This window comes from Lepidochelys kempii, chromosome 25, assembly GCF_965140265.1.
Source record: "Lepidochelys kempii isolate rLepKem1 chromosome 25, rLepKem1.hap2, whole genome shotgun sequence".
NCBI classification, from domain to species: domain Eukaryota; kingdom Metazoa; phylum Chordata; order Testudines; family Cheloniidae; genus Lepidochelys; species Lepidochelys kempii.
The window spans coordinates 11,398,684-11,420,485 of record NC_133280.1 but is presented as its reverse complement, the minus strand read 5'-3'; the positions used below and the strand labels follow the sequence as shown (position 1 = coordinate 11,420,485).

Genomic DNA, 21,802 nt, shown 5'->3' with positions numbered 1-21,802 from the left:
TAAGTACCTAAGAGAGACACTGAAGTGAATTTAGTCCTTCAGACTCACTGCCTCCTATTTACCCAGTCACACCAGCAATGCCCTCCCCCCCCAGTCGGTGGGAAGTCAGTCTAGGGCCCACTCAGTCCTTGGGCTCAGACTCCCACCCCAGCTCCATTAGCCACAACTGGCACAGAGACCCAAGCCCTTTCTTTTCTATCGCACAGCAGCGTTTAGTCACCAGTGGCATGAGCTGGATCTGAACTAGCATCACCACCGCCAAAAAGACTGGGACACAGAGCCTTTCCCCAAACCCTTGAGCCAGATCTCAAGCCCCCTCTCCCCCTCTGTGGATTAACAGCTAGGGGCAAATCAGATAGCACATTACAGTCCCCCATGCATTGAGCTTTATCAGGCCAGTCACTTCCCCGTCTCCCCTGCTCCGTCCTCAGCACATGCAGGCCCCCAAGAATCTCCCCACACCAAGGCTGCAAATAGGAGGGGCCCCCTGCCAGCCGCTCTGCTCCATCACCGCCAGCGGGACCACCTGGAGGCGGGGGAGATGACATGCCAACTTAGAGCTTGAGGCCCCCTTGCCCCTAGAGGCTCAGGCTACACGGCGAGGTTCCCCTGGTTACCCTCTCAGCTCCTGGAAGCGTTGGTGGGCACACAGAGGGAAGCTCAGGAATGGAACTGGACAGGCCCAACGGGGCACAGCCCTGCAGGTTTGGGGCTCCAAGAAATGAAGGTTCTTATCCTGGGATAATCCAGGATCCCCCAAATCCAGATCAGCAGGTGTTGCATTTCAAGAACCATCTCCTTCTCTAGTGTAGAAATTTGACATTGACAGACACCCCCCCATCCCCCGCCACTAGTGGGAAGGTGAAATCAGCCCTGCCCCCCTGATTGCCCTAGCCACCCACAGGCGATCCCTGATCTGAGCAGTGGCAGTGCAGGCTTCTGGCCTCCCCCCACCTGGGGGTACCACTTCTAGGCTGGGGGAAGCTCTCTACCACTTCTGCTCACAAGGGCAGCAGTTGTGTCCGGTGGCCTTGGATTTTCCACAAGTGCCACGCACTGTTGGATTCAGCCACGGAAAGTTAGCGGGTGACAAGTAAAAAGCAAAGTGCAATGCAGGGAATGCTCGGTGCCCGAGGGTTCCCCATCAGCCCAAGAGACACCCATTATCTCGCCTCAGCCCCTAGACGCCATAATACAGCAAGCCCTCAACCGACGTCCATCAGTCCAGAAGCTGCTCTCCTGGCCAGACTATTAGTTACGTTCTAACCTGACAGAAGCAAGATTCCTCCATAGTCCCTTTCACGCAGACCATGGCCTTCAATTGTTCTCACAGCCTGAGCCCACCAGCCGCCACTTCCATGAAGAGTACAGGAGCTTTAGCCAAGCTACAGTTTCCAAGGAGTTGCTCCCAGGCCCCTGGGGAGTTAAATGAACTATCCCTTTACTCGAGGTCTCCCTGTCCAGCTGCAGGTAGAAGGGAGCAGAGTCAGGTGTAGATGTTGGATCATATTAAAGAAGTTCTGTATTAAAATCACAAATGAGTTTGATTCCTCATAGTTTAAATTCCAGGGTATTACTAATTAAGAGGTCTCTTGGTTTTTGGTACTGTTTCTCTCCCTCTATGTGTGAAACTTGCAAGCTGCTAATTGTGTTAATACATTCTAAGACAGAGTCTGTTCTCAAAGCAATTCACAGAGAGAGAGAGACTCAAAGCAATACTCTGTAACAACAGAAACAGCACCCAGAGACTCCCCGCCTTTTTGTTGTATTAACAATTGTGATTAAAATAGAGATAGAGGATGTATGTGGATGGATGCTTGGTGCGGATAATAACCTCAGGGAGGTGCCAGCCTAAGAATCCAGTGCCCATCGGCTGAAGAAGGCGTCAAGTGGAAATAACCAGCAAGAATGGGAGAACCAAAGAACAAGATAACATCTAGCAGCACAGAGCCGTCAGGAATGTGCTATCTGCTGATTGATTCAGCAACAGCATGATGAAGCAATTCCCATAGACTGGCATAGAAAGAAATTCCTATAAAAATAGACTCTAAAAAGTGAGAACTTTGGGGTCTGATTCTGCAAACCAACTTCCAGGAGCATCAGATGAGCATCTGACAAGGCCCTGCTCCCTCCTCATGTCCAGGCCACCTGGCCAGTGGCTTGGCATGAGCAACTCTAAGGCTGGTAACTATGATAACAACCTTGCAGAACCTGTGTGTGTGTGTTTGTATGAATGAATGTGTGAATAAATATGAGATTGAATGGAATGTTATAGCTATAACTAACTGCTTACTATGATTCTTTCTGTATTCACAATAAATGTGGTATTTTGCCTTTTTTCCTTTAATAAGATCCTGCTGGTTTTTATTTTATTGGTATAACATAGAGGCTGCAACCCCAAAAGCCTGCAGGGCAGCTCAAACTCTGGCTCCAAGTATTGCGGGGGAAACAATGCTGCAGTCACTATGAGGTTGCAGACAGCATTTAATTTGTAATGAACGAGGTGCTGGGGCTCAAGCAATTTTTTCACTTTCATAACTGACATGGCAAGCCCAGAGGTGCTGGGGCTCTGAACTGCCAAGTTGAGGTGCCAGGGGTCAACCCTGGCACAAATTAAGCCCTGGTTGTAACCCTGACCATCCTGGCTGACAGCCATTGATAGACCATGAACTCATCAAATTCTTTTTTGAACCCGTTTATACTTTTGATCTTCACAATATCCTGGCAACAAATTCCACAGGTTGACCACGCATTGTGGGGAGTACTGCCTTAGGTTAGTTTTAAACCTGGTGACTGTTAATTTAAATGCGTGACCCCTGGCTCTTGTTTTAGGTGAAGGGATAAACAACACTTTCCTAGTCACTTTCTCAACACCACTCATGATTTTATAGATCACAGCCCCCCCCTTAGGTATCTCTTCTTCTAAGCTGAATAGTCCTTCTTTGTAAATCTCTCCTCATATGGAAACTGTTCCATCCCCCTCATTGTTTTTGCTGCCCTTCTCTGTACCTTTTCCAATTCTAATAGCTCTTTTTGGAGGCAGGGCAACCACAAGTGGACGCAGTATTCAAGGTGTGGGAATACTATGAATGTATAAAGTGCCATTATAATATTTTGTGCCTTATCTATCCCTTTCCTAATGGCTCCTAACATTGTTAGCAATTATGACTGCTGCTATTTTCAGAGAACCATCCACAGCGACTCCAAGATCTCCTTCTTGCGTGGTAACTGCTAATTTAAAACTCATCATTTTGGATATATAATTGGGATTATGGTTTCCAGTGTGCATTACTTTGCACTTATCAATATTGAATGTTGCTGCCTAGTCACCCTGGTTTGTGAGATCCCTTTGTAACTCTTTGCAGGCAGCTTTGATCCTAACTGCCTTGACAAATTCTATAGCATTGCAAATTTTGCTACCTCACTGTTCAGCTCCCCCTTTCCAGGTCATTTAGGAATATGTTGAACAGCAGAGGTCCCAGTCAAACGCCTTCCCTTCACCTCTCTCCATTGTGAAAACTGTCCATTTATTTCTATACTTTGGTTAAAAAATAGGAAAGTTACTGATCCATGAGAGGACTTTCCCTCGTCCCATGATTGTACTTAAGAGCCAGAAGCTGGGAATGGGGGGCAGGGGATGGATCATTTGATGATTCCCAGTTCTGTTCATTCTCTCTGGGCATCTGGTGCTGGCCACTGTAGGAGGACAGCACACTGGGCTGGCTGGACCTTTGGTTTGACCCAGTGTGGGCGTTCTGAGGTTCCTATGTTCCTTTATGGAGGGACCTTGTCAAAGGCTTTCTGAAAGCCCAGGCACAGTATCAACACGATCACCCTTGTCCACATGCTTGTTGACATCCACAAAGAATTCAGATAGATTAGGATTTCCCTTTCCAAGAGAGGAGTTGATTCTTCCCCAACAACAGGTTTCACATGGTGTGACTATTCTGTTCACCCAATTTGCCTGGTACTGAAGTTAGACTTACCAGCCACTAATTGCCAGAATGGCTCCTGTAGCCTTTTAGAAAAAAAACAGATGTTGCGTTAGCGATCCTCCAGTTGTCTGGAGGACGATGCCCCATGCGATGCAGCTATGCTGCCAGAAAAGGGCTTCGGTCAGCATGGCTAACATTTGTGGAAGTGGTTTTCCTACAAGCTGCACCTACACCCAGGACTATGCAGTCACAGCTGTGTCAACATCGCTATGGTGGCAGAGGCTCTGTAACATAGACAGTCAGAGACTGCAACATCCCAGCAGATGCTGGTCTACACCTGCAACCCCTGCTGAACAGCAGAGATTGACAGCCTACCTGCCTGGGCAGCAGCCTAAGTGCCCTACAGACCAGATCCTGCTGGGGGGATGACAAAGTCCTTGGCTGAACAATCCTTAGCCCTCAGTGGTGGGGGATACAGTTTATCACTTATAGTTGTCTATAGCTGTCTGTAACAACTTATAGTTGTTACAGACAGCAGGAACCTATTCCACGGCTCCCACTTGTCACCCCCAACACATGGAGCAGATGCTTATGTATTGGCCTTGCTCTGTTACCTAGACCATTTTCCAGTTCACTCAGGGCAGCTTGCACTGTGTACCACAGAGATCACTCTTCCCCCACCCCACCCCCAATTGCTGTTGTAGCCTTGGAAGACTTGAGATAAATATTCAAGTCCCACAGGCAAGTCTCTAAACCTCAGAGGCAGAGCACCACACCATGCTGAGGCAGCATTCCCTAGTGTTCACATGCCACACGGCTATTCCCTGAAAGTACTTTATTAAATACTTCGCAAAAAACAGAAGCCAAAAGATTGAAAATTAACGCCCCCCCACAGTTAAGAACTAACACCCCCCCCCCCCCCCCAGGCTTGTCAGCGCAGCCCTGATGTTCTGCCCTGGAACACTCTTCACTTCTCCCCATCCCCGCTAGCGTCACACTAGGCTCCACTGCCCAAAGCTAGGCAATTGCAAAAGAGAGGCTCCCATGTACAGTGGCAGAAAGCAGCTAACCTACTCTCTAGGGCCTAAGACTCCAATGCTGGCCGGGCAGCCTTTTGAGCATACTGCCCTCTGATGGCCTGGATTGGTTTTGCAGAGCCACACCAGGATGAAAAAGCTGAATCTTTAAAAACGAAGTGCAGGGGAGGGACCAGTTACTGCTATGATCTATCCCATATCGATTGGTTCATAGACTGCAGTGAACTAGTCATAAGCACACACATTTCCCCAATCTCTCCACCTCCTGCAAGTAACCTTTCACCAACACTGCAACTTCTCGGAAACTATTTCTCCTGTGCAGGATTTAAGACAAAGACACACATCCCCAAGCGCCACACATGATTTGCCAGGTTGTCTGTCACTGTCTCCTTAGTGTAACTGGGCTTGCTAGGTTCCCAGCTCAAGGTGGATTTCTAAACGCTCCATGTATTCGGCCCCCCCCACGCCATGGAAGTTTATAAAACAGGGTTTTTACAAAGACAGTTGTGTTTTTTCCTTTACAGCAGAACAGTCTCCCTGTGAGGTAGAGAGTTAATTTCAGGGCTGACAGATCCTAAATTCAAGCCAGTTTGTGTGTCCTAGTTGAGGTAAAATTCAATAGTTTATGATAAGTTTTGCGATTGCCAGAAGGGCGTCAGGATTCCTCATTGCCAGAATCATCCTCATCGCCATAGCAACTGTCTGCCTCCTCCTCCATCTCATCATCCTCGTAGTAGTCATCGTAGAAAAGGTCTGAGCCTTCATCTGGGGCTGGAGTCTTGGTCTTCACACAGTACTCTGCCAACGTGGTGGGGACCTTCACACCATCCCGTTCAGCATCCACCTTGGTTCCCAGGACTTGCTTCCTGAAAGGGGCAAGGAGCAGATGAGAATAGGGCAGAGACATGGAGCAGTTATTCACTCAAGGTGTGAAGGCCAAGAGAGGTGCCAGCCCTGAAGGCTGAAGTCTTCCTCAGAGCTGGACATACTTCTCTCGTTCTGGCCTGCCAATCGGCACTGATGCATGCCCACACCTCTAGGGATAAAAAGGGCAGGTTGGTCTCCAGGGTCTACTCAGGCATGAGATGGGTGTGACAGAGGCCCACTGGTCATTCACTATTCTGCGTCAGCAGCTCTTGTCAGGTCTGACATACTCACTATGCCAAACACATTGTCATAGTCTGCATCTAAACTGTCTCTGGTAAGATATCGTTGGAAAATGAGTAGCTCACTGATCATTAATATTATTGCATGGTGTATGTTCAGGGATCATACGAAGAGTCATGAATATGTGCTAGAATTATGTTTGGCAAGCAATACTATAAGCTCAATCTGCCTTAGACAAAGGAACATGTCTTTGTTTGTCTGACCAGCCTGGTTGTCAGGTTGAGACAATAAAGGCATATTTACATAAAAGGTAAAGCCACCAACCTAGGGAGATAGGCTCCAGAGGCTGACCCTGAGGTCTAAACCTCACGTAAGTAATTGAATCAACTGATTTATAATACTTGATCCATGTTGTATACAATATTACTGTAAGATCTTTTATGAAAGCTAATGACACTGGCAATTAAGATCATTGTGAAATCTATGAAGTAACACAAAATGAGGAAATATCGATACTCAATGATATCATGCCTTAAAGAGAAGACAGCTATTTACCTGTCTCTAATGAAATTAAGCAAGGTGTGACCAAAAAAATGGAAGCTCAATTTACATATGAATCAGTAAGGGGATAGGTAGTCCACCATCAAGGAAGACCAACATGAAGTTATCCTGAGTCTGGGGAACAAGCAGTGAGTTTGTGAAAACAGAAAGAGAGAAGAAGCCATCTTGTCATCCATCACTGGACAGACATAAGGGGCCAGCCCAGAGCTCTTGCAAGCTGATAAAGGCGGATGAAGTCTCCAGGAACTGAATCTAAGTGAGATACCTACTTAGGGAAAGATCTTCCAACTATGAAGACAAGGGAAACCAGCGCCTGTGGAAGATCCTGACTGGGAGTCAGCCATTGTTGGAAAGAAATCCACCTTGAAGCGAGACTGATTTGTTAAGTCTTAGTCACTAGAAAGCTTTTTTCTTTTTTATTTGCTTGTAACCATCTCTACCTTCATTTCTTTTACTTGGCATCATTTAACCCATGTCCTGTTAGTAAACTGGTTTTATTTTAATCTAAACCAACCTAGTGCTGAATTTGAACTGAAGGGATTGTTAACTCCAGTTAATGTGGCAAGCTGCTGGGTACTGTTTCTTTAAAGGAACAAACTAACCTTATTACTTCTGAGCGGTCCAGGAAAGGGCTGGACATTTCAGGGCAGATGGTTTTGGGGAAGTTCAGGACTCTGGGTATTTTGGGGTCACTTGGCTAGTAGTTGTAACCAAGGCTGGTGGGGATTGAGACTGTGGTGTAACACGCAGGCTGCTGGAGTCAGAGTTGCTGATCCACTGTGTGAGCTCTCCAGAGCAGGGCCTGGGTGTCTGCACTGAGATCTGGTCCACGTCTTTATGTAATGCCACAACAAAACCAGCCAAGCCCAGACCCTATGTTGTGTGACTAAGGTGAAAATCTTTCCATTACTATTCCACCCCCAAAACCCTCCAGGTCTTGAGCCATGTATTGGTGCCTCCCTAGCACCTTTCAGAGGTCAATTCCGTTAAACATTTATGCCTCACAACGCCTCTCCCATTTTAACCTGAGGTACAGGGAAGGGTAAGAGACCTGCTCCGGGCCCCACACTAAGTCAAAAGGGCAGAGCAGGGCCTAGAACCCAAGTTTGCAGACAAACACAGCAGAGTTTCCCCTCTAGACCACCACTTCACACCCAGCCCAGGCCCTTTGCCATGCCTTCGCTAGGCTGCATGCAGAGTAGGATCTGCATTTTGAGACCTTTGTATGCTTTGTTCTCTGCAAAAATCCACATCTTATGTTAAGTAGTCCCCAACCTTCCTGGTAGCAGTGAGCTTTCACAATGTTAACCAAATGGGGCGTACAGGGCTACAGCAACAGTGGAACAAGAATCCCGCCTGCATTCAGTCACCTCACAGGTGTTCACCCCTGTGACGAAGCGGGACTGTTCTTAATGTTTCCTCTGAATATTGTGGGGGTGCCTCAGTTTCCCCTATGCAGTTCTTAAGTATCTAGGCGGTGGGATAACGGTGTATGATCGTTGCAGAGCCCTAGAGGGCAGGTGTGTGCAGGGGTCTGGACACAGAGAATGGCCAACACCCTGTTTCCTGGCAACTGATGGCCTGAGCCCTTCCCCCCTGCAAGGTGAGAGCTAAAGGGTTGGAGAACAAAGGAATCAGGTGACCTGGCCTGGGAAAGGGACAAAGCCCAGAGGAGGGGGGGCTGGAGAGAGTTTCAATTGCGGCTGGCTGGGGACATGGAGAGAAGTGCAGACGTGGTTGTCTGGCTCACTGCCCCCCAAAATGGACCCGGCTGAGGGGTCCTGTTCTCTGTATCTACAAGCTCTGGTTTAGACCATGTTCCTGTCATCTAATAAACCTCTGTTTTACTGGCTGGCTGAGAGTCCCGTCTGACTGCGGAGTTGGGGGGCAGGACCCTCTGGCTTTCCCAGGACCCCGCCTGGGCGGACTCGCTGTGGGAACCGCACGGAGGGGCAGAGGAGGCTGAATGCTCTGAGGTCAGACCCAGGAAGGTGGAAGTTGTGTGAGCTGTGTGTCCAGGCTGCTCACAGAAAGGAGACTTCCCCAGAGTCCTGACTGGCTTCATGGGGAGCAGTTCCAGAGCATTGCCGAGGGACTCCGTGACAACCCCAAAGTCTATGTGGGACCATTTAGATAAACACTCCGAAGCAAGGTAGTCTAAGCAAGATGCTTCCCCCCTCTTGTTTGAATGCAAGTTATGACAAGCTGGAGCTCAGCTTGCCACGCACCTGATGATATCTGTGTACTCCCGATCCTTCCCTTTGCTGTCCTTCCACTTCCTGTACATCACAGAGGCATCCACATTTGCGGGTGAGAAGGTGTTGGGCTCATTGAGCAGCGAGATCACACTCAGAAGGATAGTCCTGAAAAACAGTTAACGAGCGGTAAGAGTCAAGAGAGGAGCTCGGCCAATCTGCACCACCCAGATCTGACAGGGACCAGAAATCACAGTATCTTCTGCATGGCAAGGAGTTTAATAGAACCCAGTCAGTTTGCAAGAACAGCCACTTGCAAGAGTGTAACATTACACTGCATGTTACAACAGTGACCACTTCCTAACTCCCATAAGCAGGTCAGACGCCATGACCTTCTTAAGCTGAAGGAGAAAGTGAATGCCAGTGAGAAGGCAAGCTGGTCTCTAGTGCATGAAAGACCTAAATTCCTTTGCCAGCTTATGCTGCCTTTCAACAGTGCTGACATCCAGCCTGTAAGAAACTGATTTGCCTTTGAATTTCAAAAGAAATTAAATCCAGGTATTTCCTGCAACCTCTAAGATTAGAAGGGCTTTTCCCAGCTGTTTCCTTTGGGCACCTTCTCCACCCTCTGCATCAGATCTGCTAAGCATCTCACATCCAATGCATTCCTTCCCTCCCTCCTCGAGGCCTTACCGTACATTCTGGGTGGGGTTCCATCGCTCGGAAGGCAGCTCCCCGCTCTGTGGGTCATCCACTGGAGGGTGGAGAATTGAAATACAGACATCGCCTGTCTGAAAGCACACAGAGAGTCTGCTTACTCAAGTATCAGAGGGGTAGCCGTGTTAGTCTGTAGCCACAAAAACAATGAGGAGTCCGGTGGCACCCGAAAGACCAACAGATTTATTTGGGCATAAACTTTCGTGGGTAAAAAACCCACTTCTTCAGATGCTCCTCATTGTTTCTGCTTACACAGGCACTGATGTCCCAACCCCCGACACTCCAAACTGCTCTACAAGGTGGTTGATTTATTCTGCCTGTTGCCCTGTTTGCTCACCTCCCCTTTTGCTTTCAGGGCAGATCTGAGGAAAATACCACCCAGTGGCTCACAAGTACCTGGGAACGGACAACCAACCACTGTTGCCAATGCCCAGAGAAGAGCTAGGATCAGTTTAGCTGTCCTATCTTCAGCCACATCTTGTGGCTGAAGATAGGTCAGCTTGTGGGACCTCAAGGCTCTCCTGGCCTCCCCTAAGCCAGCAGCTCAAGCAGATTTCAGTTAGCCTGAAAGACCTCACAGAGCAGGGAGTGAGGTGTCTTGCTATGACAGGTCCAGCAAAGAACCTCCCCAAGCTGAACCGTACTGAGATGTGCCTATGGGCTGAGCCAGTACAGATATGATGTCCTGGCAAGGCTCTTTCGGGAGAGGTTCACTCTGATCACCCCTACAGTGAAGATTTAGAGCACTGATCTAAATCACACCCACTACCCACCTGCCAGCCCTTAAGAGTACTGGAGATTGCCAGTTACTGCAGGACAGGTAACGGACTTAGCAATGAAACCCCCATGAGTCATTTGCACAAAGCACTGATCTCTGTCCTGGGACACTTGGAGAGAAGCCCTCCTTGCCTGCATGGGCCGTATCCCCCAGTGTTCTGAATACGGCACAAGTACACACAGAGCACTGAGTACCCTAAATACTTTCTGCAGCCAGCCACAGCAGGTGTGCATCGAGAGTTCTGCAAGTCGCTCGCTCAGTATCTCTCCACGGATCTTACAGGGCATGACCACATTCCAGCCAGGAGTTGTGGGCAAATACGGTAAACATGGAAGGCTGCAAGACTGGATAGACAGACTAGTTCTGGAACTGATTCCAAGGAAGGAGATGAACTGTCTGAGACCAGGACAAGCCTGGGCTAGCTGCTGTGTTTCCAACACAAACTGAGAAAGGTACAAGACACTTTCAGGAGAACCCCAATGTATTTGCTTAAAACCCTCCTCCACTACAAACCCCAGGACACGTCAACACAGACTCATGTTCGACACAGCACCGAGGATAATACTCAAGTACAATCCATAGGGCTTGGTGCCACTTCAGCACTAGACTAGAAACCCAATCTGTCCTGGGGGACAGATGAGAAGATAGTCCATGCGACATACCTCATAGATGTTAGGGTGCCACATTTTGGTCAGGAACCTAAAGGCAGGGGGCGAATAGGGATAATCGATAGGAAACCTGAGACGAGCCTGTGAAGAAACAAAAGGTTCGTTAGTGGCAGTGGTGGGGTGTCATGGCCATGCTGATGCTTGTGGGGGAGCTGTGGGGCCCCAGCCAAGTCTATACAGAAACCCAGATGAGTTGTGCAGGCATGCAGCCCACGTACGCCCCCCCTGGCACTCTGCACCCAGAGAGGAGACAGACCCCTTCCCCTGCACCTCCAACAAGAAGTGACCATCAGGCCTCATCCAGCGGGAGCACCAATACCACTTCCCATGCAGTTATTAAGTCCAAAGCTCCCAGCTTCTCTTTACTACAGCTGAGTCGGGGAGGAAGCACGGTTGAGCACAGGCCCAGAAAATTAGAGTACTATCCACAGCTGAGTTAGACTGGGACCTGGGGCAAGTCACTAAGCCTGTGCCTCTTTCCCTAGCTGGGAAGTGAGGATGATAGCTTCCCTGGGGGTGGGGTGTGTAATTGGAAGGATATGACCACTGCTCATAATAAGCACTTTCAGATCTTTAAGTAGACAGTGGTACGGAAGGTCAGATGTAAACCAGCTCAGAGGATTTTAGGCACTTTCAACTGTCTCGGGTGTTAACAGGCCCCCTGAAATCCCTCCCCTTGGAGAAGTGGAGGTCAATCCCTCCAGCTCTAGTGGAACAGCTTTGCATTGCTGGACAGAAGCCATGTAATCCCATACCCAAGCCTTATCCCCTAGGAAGGGGAGTGCCTTGCTACTCAGCAATCCTGGCTGATGAAAGAGGCATCCCTATAGTGTTGAGGCATCCAGGAAGATATTGACAAGAACACTGGTGGTCTGAACTTTGGCAAAGATTCAGAGTGGAGGACAGGGAGACCTCCCAGGCTGGATTTATGGCACTTTTTGGAGGGGACTTTCAAGAGATCATGGCAGTCTTGCCTCCTTATCATATCTGCTTCCTTGTATTCCCCATCCCATCACCAAGCTTCCCCTTCCCGCTTCAGGAGATCCAGCAGAGTACCAGGTTTCTACCATTTCCCAAGCGCACACAATTCCCTCTAACACCTATTGTTTCCTCCCAGGTGAGGGATGAGTCACTGCTCAAGAGGCCAGCCAGGTATGGCAGAAAAAAAACAAACCAAACCACAAGACTCTTGTGGCAACAGGAGGAAATGCCACGATGGTACCAGAAAATTACCCTTCGGACAGTACTCTTGTCATACAGGCATTAGGGCACTGCCCATGGATCAAATTATTTTCTCCTCAGATCTATGGAGGGGAATCTTCAGACAGCCATGCAGCCTGGTAACTAGGTCAGATTTGCTGACAGTCACTATGTTTACCGGAGAGACAGTGAGTGACAAACTTTGTTCCTGTGACATAATAATAGCTCTTAAGGCAAGAACTTCAGGCTTTCTGCCTAACAAGTTCTTCAGGGTTAATTCCTTTAGAAATAGGAAATAGCTAAAATGGGTTCAGCCTCTCCCCTGTATCTAGAAAGATGGACTTCACCATCCTAGACCAAGGCAGCCCCTCAAAAACCCTGTTGAAGTTTGGATGAGAATTTGCTGTTCTGGGTCTTCTTGTTCCACACTCTGAAGTGAAACCAGATTAGCACGCATGCATACAAACAAACAAGAGATCAGCAGAGCCAGCACAACGAAAACAAGCCGGGCTTTTTCTTGGTTGACAGGAATACAGAGGTGGTTATAAAAGTTGTTTTATTTCAAAAGATAAATTCAGTCTGGGGCCTGGAGGCAGATCTAGCCAGGACTGAATAACATTTAAAGGAACACCATAAACCCAGACCCTGTCTAAAACTTTCAACTGCTATAGTTACAAGAGTTTTGTTTGCCCTTTACAGAACTTCAAGAACCATTCCTAGATCAAGCACTTTGCTCTTCCTGAGCAGTTTCACGTTCGGACCTTAAAAGCGATTTACAAAGATTAAGCCTCACGTCAGGCAGCAGGTAAATGTCACCATTTTACAGATGGAACAGTCAAGGTACTGATAGGTTAAATAACCTGCCACGTTAATGGACTGTGAGAGTCAGGAGTATAACTGAGGAATCCTGATCCCAGTCATGGTCTCCAACAGCATTCCTTCCCAAATGCTAGTAACAACATAAAGAAAAGAGCTGACAATGTTATATGGTGGTGACAAGTTTTGTTGAAAAGTATCAGCAGTTTATTCAGCAGCAGCCTTAGAGGATAAATGCAGAAGCCAAGGAGCCAGGCAGGCTAAGAGCTGCCATGAAATAAGATCTTATCCAATCCCATGAATGTTGGTCCATCCTGGGACAGACTTGGTGTTCCTGCAGTGTTGCTGGGTCAGTCCCAAGATATTAGAGAGACCAGGTGGTATCTTTTATTGGACCAACTTCTGTTGTAAGAGAGGGAAGCTTTGAGCTTCAACAGAGCTTTATTTCAGGTCTGGGAAACTTTCACAGATTGTCACAGCTAAATAAAAGATGGAACAGATAGTTTAGCATAAATTAACACATTCCAAGGGACCACTCAAAGTGAAGTGGCCCATTAACAGCCCTCTAATAATAGGGAGAAATGAAGGGGGAAAAGCAGCTGGGGGTTGGGGGGGTGTTTGCTAGTGGTTACAGATTGTTATTCCATGTTCCTTGCACTTGCCATTCCGCCCTGCCCCCATTCCCCAAAAAGGGAATTGCAGAGAGACAGTGGATATGTGAAACATGATGCTGGTCTCAGACACCACTTTACACCTGAGCACAATCAGCTAAATCTCATAGGACATTCTGAAATTAAGGCGCTTGCTCCCAGTCCAATTTATTAACATGAAACAAAGAAAACAGCAAAAAGAAAAGGAGTACTTGTGGCACCTTAGAGTCTCTAAGTTTTTCTTTTTGCGAATACAGACTAACATGGCTGTTACTCTGAAACCAAAGAAAACAGCCTTACTCCCATGGTGGTAGTGCTCAGACAGAAATAGCTCAAAGCATTAAAACCAAGTGAGCAGCTAGAGCATGTCTGCACAAAACCACCACTGGTTGAGAGACCCAGAAATCTGTTAGGTCTGTTGGTCAAAGCTGCAGCTAGAAGAGCTGAGGTTAAGTATTAACTGTCAGACTTCCTATGTGACTTTAAGAAACTTGCTCAACTTCTGTGCCTCAGTCCCCTGATCTGCAGAATGGGAATAGTACTTTTCTCCAGTATGGCTTAGCTGTCTGTAAGCTACTTGTAGATCCCCAGCTGTTGTGGAGAACTGGGGCTTTGTGATTAATGCAGGTTGATTTAATCCCTAAGAATAGCTGGTCCCCACTGAGAAAGACCAAGCAAAAACTGGCAGGGGAGCATACTTCAGTTGCTAAAAATAAATCCCTATGAATTTTGCACATCAGTCCAGCTCTCTAGCAAACAGAGCCATCACAATGGGGTCCTCTTGCAGGCAGTAGCAACAGGGAATCCAAGGATTAAAGTGGGCCATGGAGACAGACTTTCACTCAGCCTTCTGAGTCACGCATGAAATCACATGCAGGATGGTGTGTGGGAAGCCAGCAACATCCCTGCCAAGTGCCGTAACCTTCCCTGTAGAGCCAGGACTTCAGTCTGTTGGCACACAGACTTTCCATGTACATTAGAGCCATAAAAAAAGACACACAGCTTCAGCGATGTCACTGTGTAGCCTAGGGGTGATGCGCCAGCTCTGTGGGGATTTCCAGAGGCAGGTAGAGGAGTGCCAACAGTAGGCTGCACACAGCAACAGAGCATGCAGCTCTCAGAAAGGACAGCACAATCACTGACAGATGAAATGGCAAGATTAAGGTATAAAATGTGTTGTAACTTTCTGAAGTGCTTTTCAGCAGAGTCCCTAGGGTCCTGTACATGAGAGTTGAAAGGTAAAGCCTGTTAAGGAACAGCGCCAACTAAAAATGCTTCTGGCTCAGTAAAATAATCTTTCACTGGATAGCATATTCTCACCTCATCCCACCTCTGTGGTCCCAGACCTATCATCCCAACATAGTCCTCATTCAGGAAGGTAATCACAAAAGTGTCCTAAACCTTGTCTGTAATTACCACCTGAACAACACAGGATGCTGCCTTACTTGGCCATCAGGTAACAGATATTAATAGATTAGCGTAAAACACAGAGATATCTGCTTTGTCACACTGGATTCAGACAGCCTTTGTTGTCCCACCCTCCCCAAAATGGGCCTAAATTTGATCCACAGTTCAAATGGCTTCCTCCTCTTCTCCCCATCACTTTTCCCTGCTAAACTCAATCCTCAGTCACAAGTTAGGTCTTGGGTCAAAGAACTCTGCACAGCTGTGAGGAGGAAGGGGGATTATTACTGGGTCTACTGTCTCTTTAAATACATTACCATCTTGCATTCAATCACAGTCCTTTGTTTGACTATCCTGTTCTCCGGAACACAGAGAAAGGGGCGAAAATAAGGAGTTGGGACTTAGAAACAAGATTTTTTGCATAGCTTCATATTGTTCAGGTACCCTCCTCTCCACATGGACAAGGCCGTGCAGTGAGCTCTGGTCAGAAACAGCAGAAATTCTCAGAATAATCCCCTTTGTTTTGCTATCGAGGATCAGAACAAAACCTTCCAGAGGCAGAGAGTTCCCAAGAATGGGATCCTTGAAAACAGCAGCACTTTGCTATGAACTGTGCATGCTGACATTAACACAAGTTCAAGGAGAAGTCCGCCCCTCCCCCCCACATGCAGGGAGCCTAGTCTATTGTCTGTGGATCAAGGTATTGGATTAGAAGACAGCTACAAAGGGGAAGGCAAGAGCTGTTGAGGGGGTATGTGTAAGAATTCAACAATTCCTAGGGGAGCCATCAGAGCCTCACACTGAGAGGGGTCAGGCAGGAGACTCATCTACAGTTTAGATTGCAAACCTGGAATCGCAGTGGCAGATTTGCCTGCCCAGGCACAGGGAAGAGGAGCCTCTCAGGTTCTTGGGCCCAGCTGACCTTAGGCTGACTCACTCCCTGGGCTCATTTCCACTCAGCCATCCCCAGGGTTGAGAGAAGGGGAAAGAAGGAGACTGTGCAACTTCCCGGATTGCACAGACTCAATATTTACATACACACCTCCTCTACATGTCACTCAACATACACACACACACACAGACACCCCCACCATATCTCCAGGGGCCTCCGTTAAAACAGTACCCTCCCACCCTTCTTCCCCAGAAGAAGGACCGACACTGTATCACCGAGGAACAGCTCACTAGGCCTGAACTACGCTTCTCCATATGCAGGGCCTGAGTCCTTTGTCTCCATCTTGGAGTAGGGTATGAGGGGCTGTGACAATGCTAGGAGACCCTCACACCCCCTACAGGACAGCAGCAGCCCTCCAAATGCTAGACAGAGGGGAAGCAGCTCCTAGGGGATGCAAAAAGGGGTTCCTCCAGTGGTCTCTCCTCTACCCATGGACCAGGTGGGGAGCAGGTCCCCAAAACTACTGGGAATTAACCCCCCCGCCCCAGGAGAAATTACCAGGAAAAGCAATCCCCACCCCAACTGGATCCCTCAGCCCCCTCCAGCTCCCAGGGCAGCCACCCCAGTACCCCACCCAAAAGAACCAGAGGACCCCCCGCATCGCTCTCATTGGAAAAGCCCCTCAAGCTTCGCTAACATCCTTTGATGTCACCCCACTAAGGGGCAGAGAACAGGAACCCTCTTAGTCGCCGCTCACTGGGCCCCTTCCAGCCTCACGGGACCTGTCCCAAACCCTACGGGACGACCCCCCCCAGCACCCCTGGGCAATACCTCCCCCCAGGCCAGGACCCCCGAATCCCCATGGGACGACATCCCCAACCCTTCTGGTCAAGCCCCCCCCGCCATGCCCCACCACAGGGCCCCCGAAGCCCCACAGGACGACACCCCCTCCCCCAATCCCTCTGGGCAATGCCCCCCCACGGCCCCCTCCTGCAATCCCCACGGGACCCTCTCCCACAGGCCAGGCCCCCTCCACGGGACCCCCCCCGCAGGCCAGGCCAGGCCAGGCCCCCCCCTCACCTTGAAGTACCCGCCCTCGTAGTGGGTGTTGGGGGGCCCGAAGATCGCCACCTCCCAGTTGTACAGGTCGCCCTCGTCCACCAGGGTGACCCGGAACCCCTCCACGGGCTCCTCCTGCAGCCCCTTCAGCTCCAGCAGCAGCGCCTTCTGCGAGCTGGGCACCAGCGGCCGGGCCATGCCGACAACCGAGGTAGGCCGCGGAGAAGCCGGGGACTCGCCTGAGCACGGCGGCCGGGCGAGCGGGATGGCGCCTTGCGAACCGCTTCCTCCTGCCGCGGCCGGACTGAGCCTCTCGCGCGCGCGGGGCACGACGGGACCTGTAGTTCACTGAGTGGGGTGGGGGGAGCGACCCCGCCCACCGCGCTCGCGCTAACCTATGGGAGACTCAGGCCCTAAGCGTGGGGGCGGGGCCGGACGCTGAGGGACTCCAGCTCCCAGCAGCTTTTGCGAGGGAGGTAGGGATTTGTGACTTCACGGAGGGCGGGGGTAGAGGAGGAGATACCGCCCCCTAGGGGAGGCGGGGAGACAGACACTAGGGAGAGAGGCGTGGGGAGGGGTAGAGTGTGAAGGGGATTTGGGCCCGGGAAGGGGGGGGAGAAGGGATGGGGAATCAGAGCAAGAACAGGATAGGGGTGGGGAGGAAGACGGGGACAGGAGCAGTGGGGACCGTGCGGGATTTAGAGGGGCAGGGTCTGAGATGGGACTGGGCTGGGGTTCTGTTTCAACCGGAAAGTAGGGTACGGCTGATGCGTAAACAGGAAATGCTGCAGCAACTGGCTTTGCTGAGAATACAACAGGGCTGAGCGGCTTGGCACAGCCCCTTAGTATGGCACATGTTCTAGGAAAGAATCAGGGTGTATTTCCCACTGTAATTTGGCACTGGGCTTCTAGCTGGATAGCATTACATCCATCACATGCTCCGCCGTAACAAGACTTCTAGTTTACTCCTGTTACAGCCACAGCTGGGCAGCAGAGAACAGAAGAAAGAGGCCCTGTACAGCCACTGAGTCCGTGTCCTGAACAGCCTACACATGAAGTGTTCTTGAAACCCCTCAACCGCCTTGCTCAGGAAGGGAATGCAACAAAGCTAACATCAGCATTTGCTGCTGTAAATGAGTTGAGAATGAGCTCAGCTGCCGTGTGATCTGTTATACAGGAGGTCAGACTAGATGATCACTATGGTTCTTTCTCTCACCTTAGAATCTATGAGTTAGCTGCTTAGGGCACAGAACCAGGACCCATGGGTTGTATTCCCTGCTCTGCCTCACTCACTAAGGCACCCCATGCAAGTCAAGAAAGGTGGCCTCTAATTTTGGGTGATCAAATTCTAACCTCAGGGACCTGACTGGCAGAGCTCCTCTTAGAATTGTGGGCGCTTAGCATCTCTGAACAAAATGAAGCCCTAGCATAGGTACTGGAATTAAGGGTGCTTCCTTACCCCCTGGCTTGAAGTGGTTTCCATTATATACAGGTTTACAGTTTGGTTCAAAGAAAAGGAGTACTTGTGGCACCTTAGAGACTAACCAATTTATTTGAGCATGAGCTTTCGTGAGCTACAGCTCACTTCATCGGTTCAATGACTCTCAGCACCCCCACTATAAAAACTGTTCCAGCACCCCTGAGCCCTAGATGTTAAACACTGGGCATCCAAAATTAGAGGCCACCTTTCAAAGTCTCCCCCTCTGTTTCTCCCCCTGCTGCCCCTTTTACAAAATGGGGATGTTTCTTAAATTCACAGGGGCTGCCAATGCTTTGAAATCCACACAGAAAGGGTGCTATAAAATGCAGCGTTGCTGACAGTAAAGGCTACCATGCAGTAAAGAAAGATGTTTACAGCCAAACTAAAAGTTTAAACAGTTTAATGTCCTCTAACAAACAAATAATTGCATGAATAATTATAGATCTAAACTCACAAATAAATAAGATGTGGTCCAACCAGCATCGCCTGTTGAAGTAAACGTAGCAAGGTGTATTAGCCCATAAGGGAATTAGAACTTATCCTGTTTTTGCTTCATTATTTGGTGTTTAAATTCCAAACTTACTAGCAAATCTGTAATATACGGCAGTTTTGCTTTATAGATTACCAGTCAGGTATGATCTCTGTTTTTGAGGGTCCAGATTACAGGATGCAGTTTAGTAAATTGCAATATGAGGAAATACTCTGAATAGTTTAATGCTAATATAGGGTTCTGAAATTCAGCCACTGGCCAACATAGAACTAGCCTCTGCTTTTGATGAAATCTCATTTCTTGACAGATATTTGTCATCTTACCTATTTAACAAAATTACATCACTTAACACTGAAATAGCACTTTAGAGCCTCCAAGTGCTGCACTTACTTGTTATGCCTCACCACAGCCCTCCGAGGAAGGTATTACCCCCATTTTATAGACAGAAAAAACAGAACTTAAGTGACTTGCCCAACGTTACAAAATATTTCAGTGGCAGAGCCAAGACCACAGCTCAGAAGTCCCTAACTCCCAGTCCTGTGCTCAGGCCATACTGGCTCATTTTTAGTTTCTAGCACTGCCCTGTAATTCCTGGGCTTCCCTGGATGTTCCCCAAGCTATAAGCAGAGGTTTACAATAGTTATTGAAAATAAACAGGCATTTTAAAAAGGGAGGGTCTCAGTTCTGGATATACAAGCCAGCAGATCAAATGCTACAGGTGGCTGACATTTAAAGTGTTCAGGATGGACTTAGGAGGTGAATAGGAAATTTAAGACAAGCATTCTCTAGTCAAGTAGATCCAGAGCTCTTCAGGCCAGGACAGGACCTGGCAGGCCCACCTTGCTCCTCCTGTGGCCTACTGAATTCCCAGGATTTGGTGTTTCCCCACAATAATCTGCTCCGTTTGAAGCATAGGAGAACACAGGGAGTGTTGTCCCCACTTGAGAGTGTCAGTCAATGGGTTTTACTTTTGCAATGAATAGGGCTGTGGCTTTCATTAGAAACTCTTCCCTGTTCATGGAGGAGCAAATCTTCCTCTCTAGCAATGCTTTGTCCATGGCCAAAGCCAAACAGTCTGGTCCCAGTTTGGAGCCGGCCTCCAAGTAACGGATGGGCACAGAGAAGTCGCTGGCTCCAAGAGCATCTTCCAGAGTGCCTAGGACTGCCTGGCAAACCCTTTTATCCGCCACGCCAGAACCATCATCAAGTACATCGTACAAAGTATCAGCCTTGGCCACAAACTCAAGAAGCACGAAGCAGCTGAGCACCCCATAGCGGAAGACATCGAAAGGCACTGCCTCATGGTCCCGGCACTGGATCTTCCTCAGCAAAGAAGAAACAACCTCTTCAGGCGCTTCCCCATCTTGGCAGATCTTCTTGAGCAACTCACTGTAGATTTTGCCATTGACACCTGGCTTCTTCCTCCTGCCCCTTGCACTTAGGCACTCGTAAGCCATGCTGACGTTGTTGTTAAAGGCAGTCCTGCCATGACACACAATCAAATAATTTGTTAGCAGGCAAGGTTGGGTCTGGTGCGGAGCGGGAAGTTCCAAGTTACAGATCCATAGCTAAAGCAACAGTTACCAAAATATAACTGGGCGAAGCTTGCAACAGCCCAGTCCATCCAGAGTTCTGGATACATTTTCCAGCCATGCAAGATGAATTATACTGAACAACATTGAGCCCCACACCCACTGTCTGCCAACGCTCCATCCTCTTTAATCCAGTGCTCTGGACAGCAAAGCAAGGCAAGCAGGTTTGCTTACTCTTCAGAGTGTATGATATGAATAGCACTTAAGCTTATCTGGGCCCAGGGATAGTTTCCCCTCACACCTGATTTGCAGAGCATCAGTCCCCTGCCCCGCACCTGCTGAGCAAGGCTGTGGCACCAAGGACAGAATAGTCAAGGATGAGCAGGCCAAAGGCACTGCCAACCCCCATTGGCCCTGCTCTCTCAGCAGACTGTAGAGACTACGACCCCTGGCATGTGCGGACCCCCTTAACTAACAAGAGGGCAGGAAAAGCCCAGTATTAATACAGCCATGAAGACTACAAGTCCCATCATGCATTGCTTACCCTTCAGAGCAGCAGCCTCACAAAGACGACTACTCCCAGAATGCTCTACTCGCCGGCCCAGAGAAAGTTATACCGGGCCTGGCTTGAGGCATGCCGGGAGTTGTAGTCTCGCCCCGCACCCCCGTCCTCCAGCTCACGCTCCGCACCTGTGTGAATGGTGGGCCAGGCGCACGTACCACAGGGCCCGGGCGAGGCGCTGCTGCTGCCCGTGCCGGTCCCCGGCGGCACCGCCCTGGGGGCCGCTCAGCACCAGCTTTTCGAAGTAACTGGCCAGGAAGGAGACGGGCTCCTCGGGCCGGGCCTCCAGCACCTTCAGCAGCGCCTCCCGCACCATGGACGTCACCCCGGCTTGGAGCAGGAACTCGGCCTCGCTCTCTGGTTCCCGGCCTCCAACTCCCGCCCGAACCGGCTCCACGAGCCCGCTCCCGGTCGCCGGGACCGGAGCTGAGCGCCGCTTCTCGCAGGTCGCCATCTTGCTTGTGGGCCGTGAGGCTACTCTACCGCCATCTTGACTGCGGGCTACCAATCAGTTGGTGAGGACCCGTCTGTCCGACATATTACTTGCTCTCAGCCAATCAGTGGGTGAAGAAGACCGTTGGTCGCCATCTTGCACCCCTGCAGCCAATCAACCGGCGAGGGAAGCCGGTGGCCGCCATCTTGCTCAATTCTAAGCCAATCAGAGAAAGCGCTGGGGGTGGCCATCTTGACTGTGGGCAATGAAGCGTGGTCACCTCCAT

At 49.4% G+C, this 21,802-nt stretch overlaps 2 protein-coding genes across 3 annotated transcripts; both read right to left on the bottom strand.

Moving 5' to 3' along the window:
• Positions 1 to 4,860: 4,860 nt before the first annotated feature.
• On the bottom strand, positions 4,861 to 17,348 carry CDC34 (cell division cycle 34, ubiquitin conjugating enzyme). Its single transcript, XM_073323993.1, has 5 exons — positions 17,041 to 17,348; positions 10,993 to 11,079; positions 9,529 to 9,626; positions 8,869 to 9,003; positions 4,861 to 5,838 (listed from the first exon to the last, which is right to left on the bottom strand). The coding sequence occupies exons 1-5, from the start codon at positions 17,215 to 17,217 to the stop codon at positions 5,628 to 5,630; spliced, it is 708 nt and encodes a 235-aa protein (XP_073180094.1). The 5' UTR covers positions 17,218 to 17,348; the 3' UTR covers positions 4,861 to 5,627.
• Positions 17,349 to 18,882: 1,534 nt separating this feature from the next.
• On the bottom strand, positions 18,883 to 21,607 carry TPGS1 (tubulin polyglutamylase complex subunit 1). Of its 2 annotated transcripts, none has more exons than XM_073323727.1 (2): positions 21,242 to 21,607; positions 18,883 to 20,471 (listed from the first exon to the last, which is right to left on the bottom strand). In XM_073323727.1, exons 1-2 carry the CDS (start codon positions 21,535 to 21,537, stop codon positions 19,940 to 19,942), a joined length of 828 nt encoding a protein of 275 aa, XP_073179828.1. In that variant the 5' UTR covers positions 21,538 to 21,607; the 3' UTR covers positions 18,883 to 19,939. The 2 variants fall into 2 exon arrangements, with proteins under 2 accessions (XP_073179828.1, XP_073179827.1); XM_073323726.1 differs by having other exon boundaries at positions 21,212 to 21,602.
• Between the last annotated feature and the right edge of the window lie 195 nt (positions 21,608 to 21,802).

What these genes read in the sequence shown, in the direction of transcription:
- TPGS1 (XM_073323726.1), bottom strand. Translation starts at nt 21,537, where the DNA reads ATGGCGACCTGCGAGAAGCGGCGCTCAGCTCCGGTCCCGGCGACCGGG. An exon ending in CTGGCCCACCATTCACACAG is followed by an intron (nt 20,472 to 21,211) that starts GTGCGGAGCGTG and finishes GTGTCATGGCAG; the next exon opens with GACTGCCTTTAACAACAACG.
- CDC34 (XM_073323993.1), bottom strand. Translation starts at nt 17,217, where the DNA reads ATGGCCCGGCCGCTGGTGCCCAGCTCGCAGAAGGCGCTGCTGCTGGAG. An exon ending in AACCCCACCCAGAATGTACG is followed by an intron (nt 9,004 to 9,528) that starts GTAAGGCCTCGA and finishes ACTGTTTTTCAG; the next exon opens with GACTATCCTTCTGAGTGTGA. An exon ending in GAGTACACAGATATCATCAG is followed by an intron (nt 5,839 to 8,868) that starts GTGCGTGGCAAG and finishes TGCCCCTTTCAG; the next exon opens with GAAGCAAGTCCTGGGAACCA.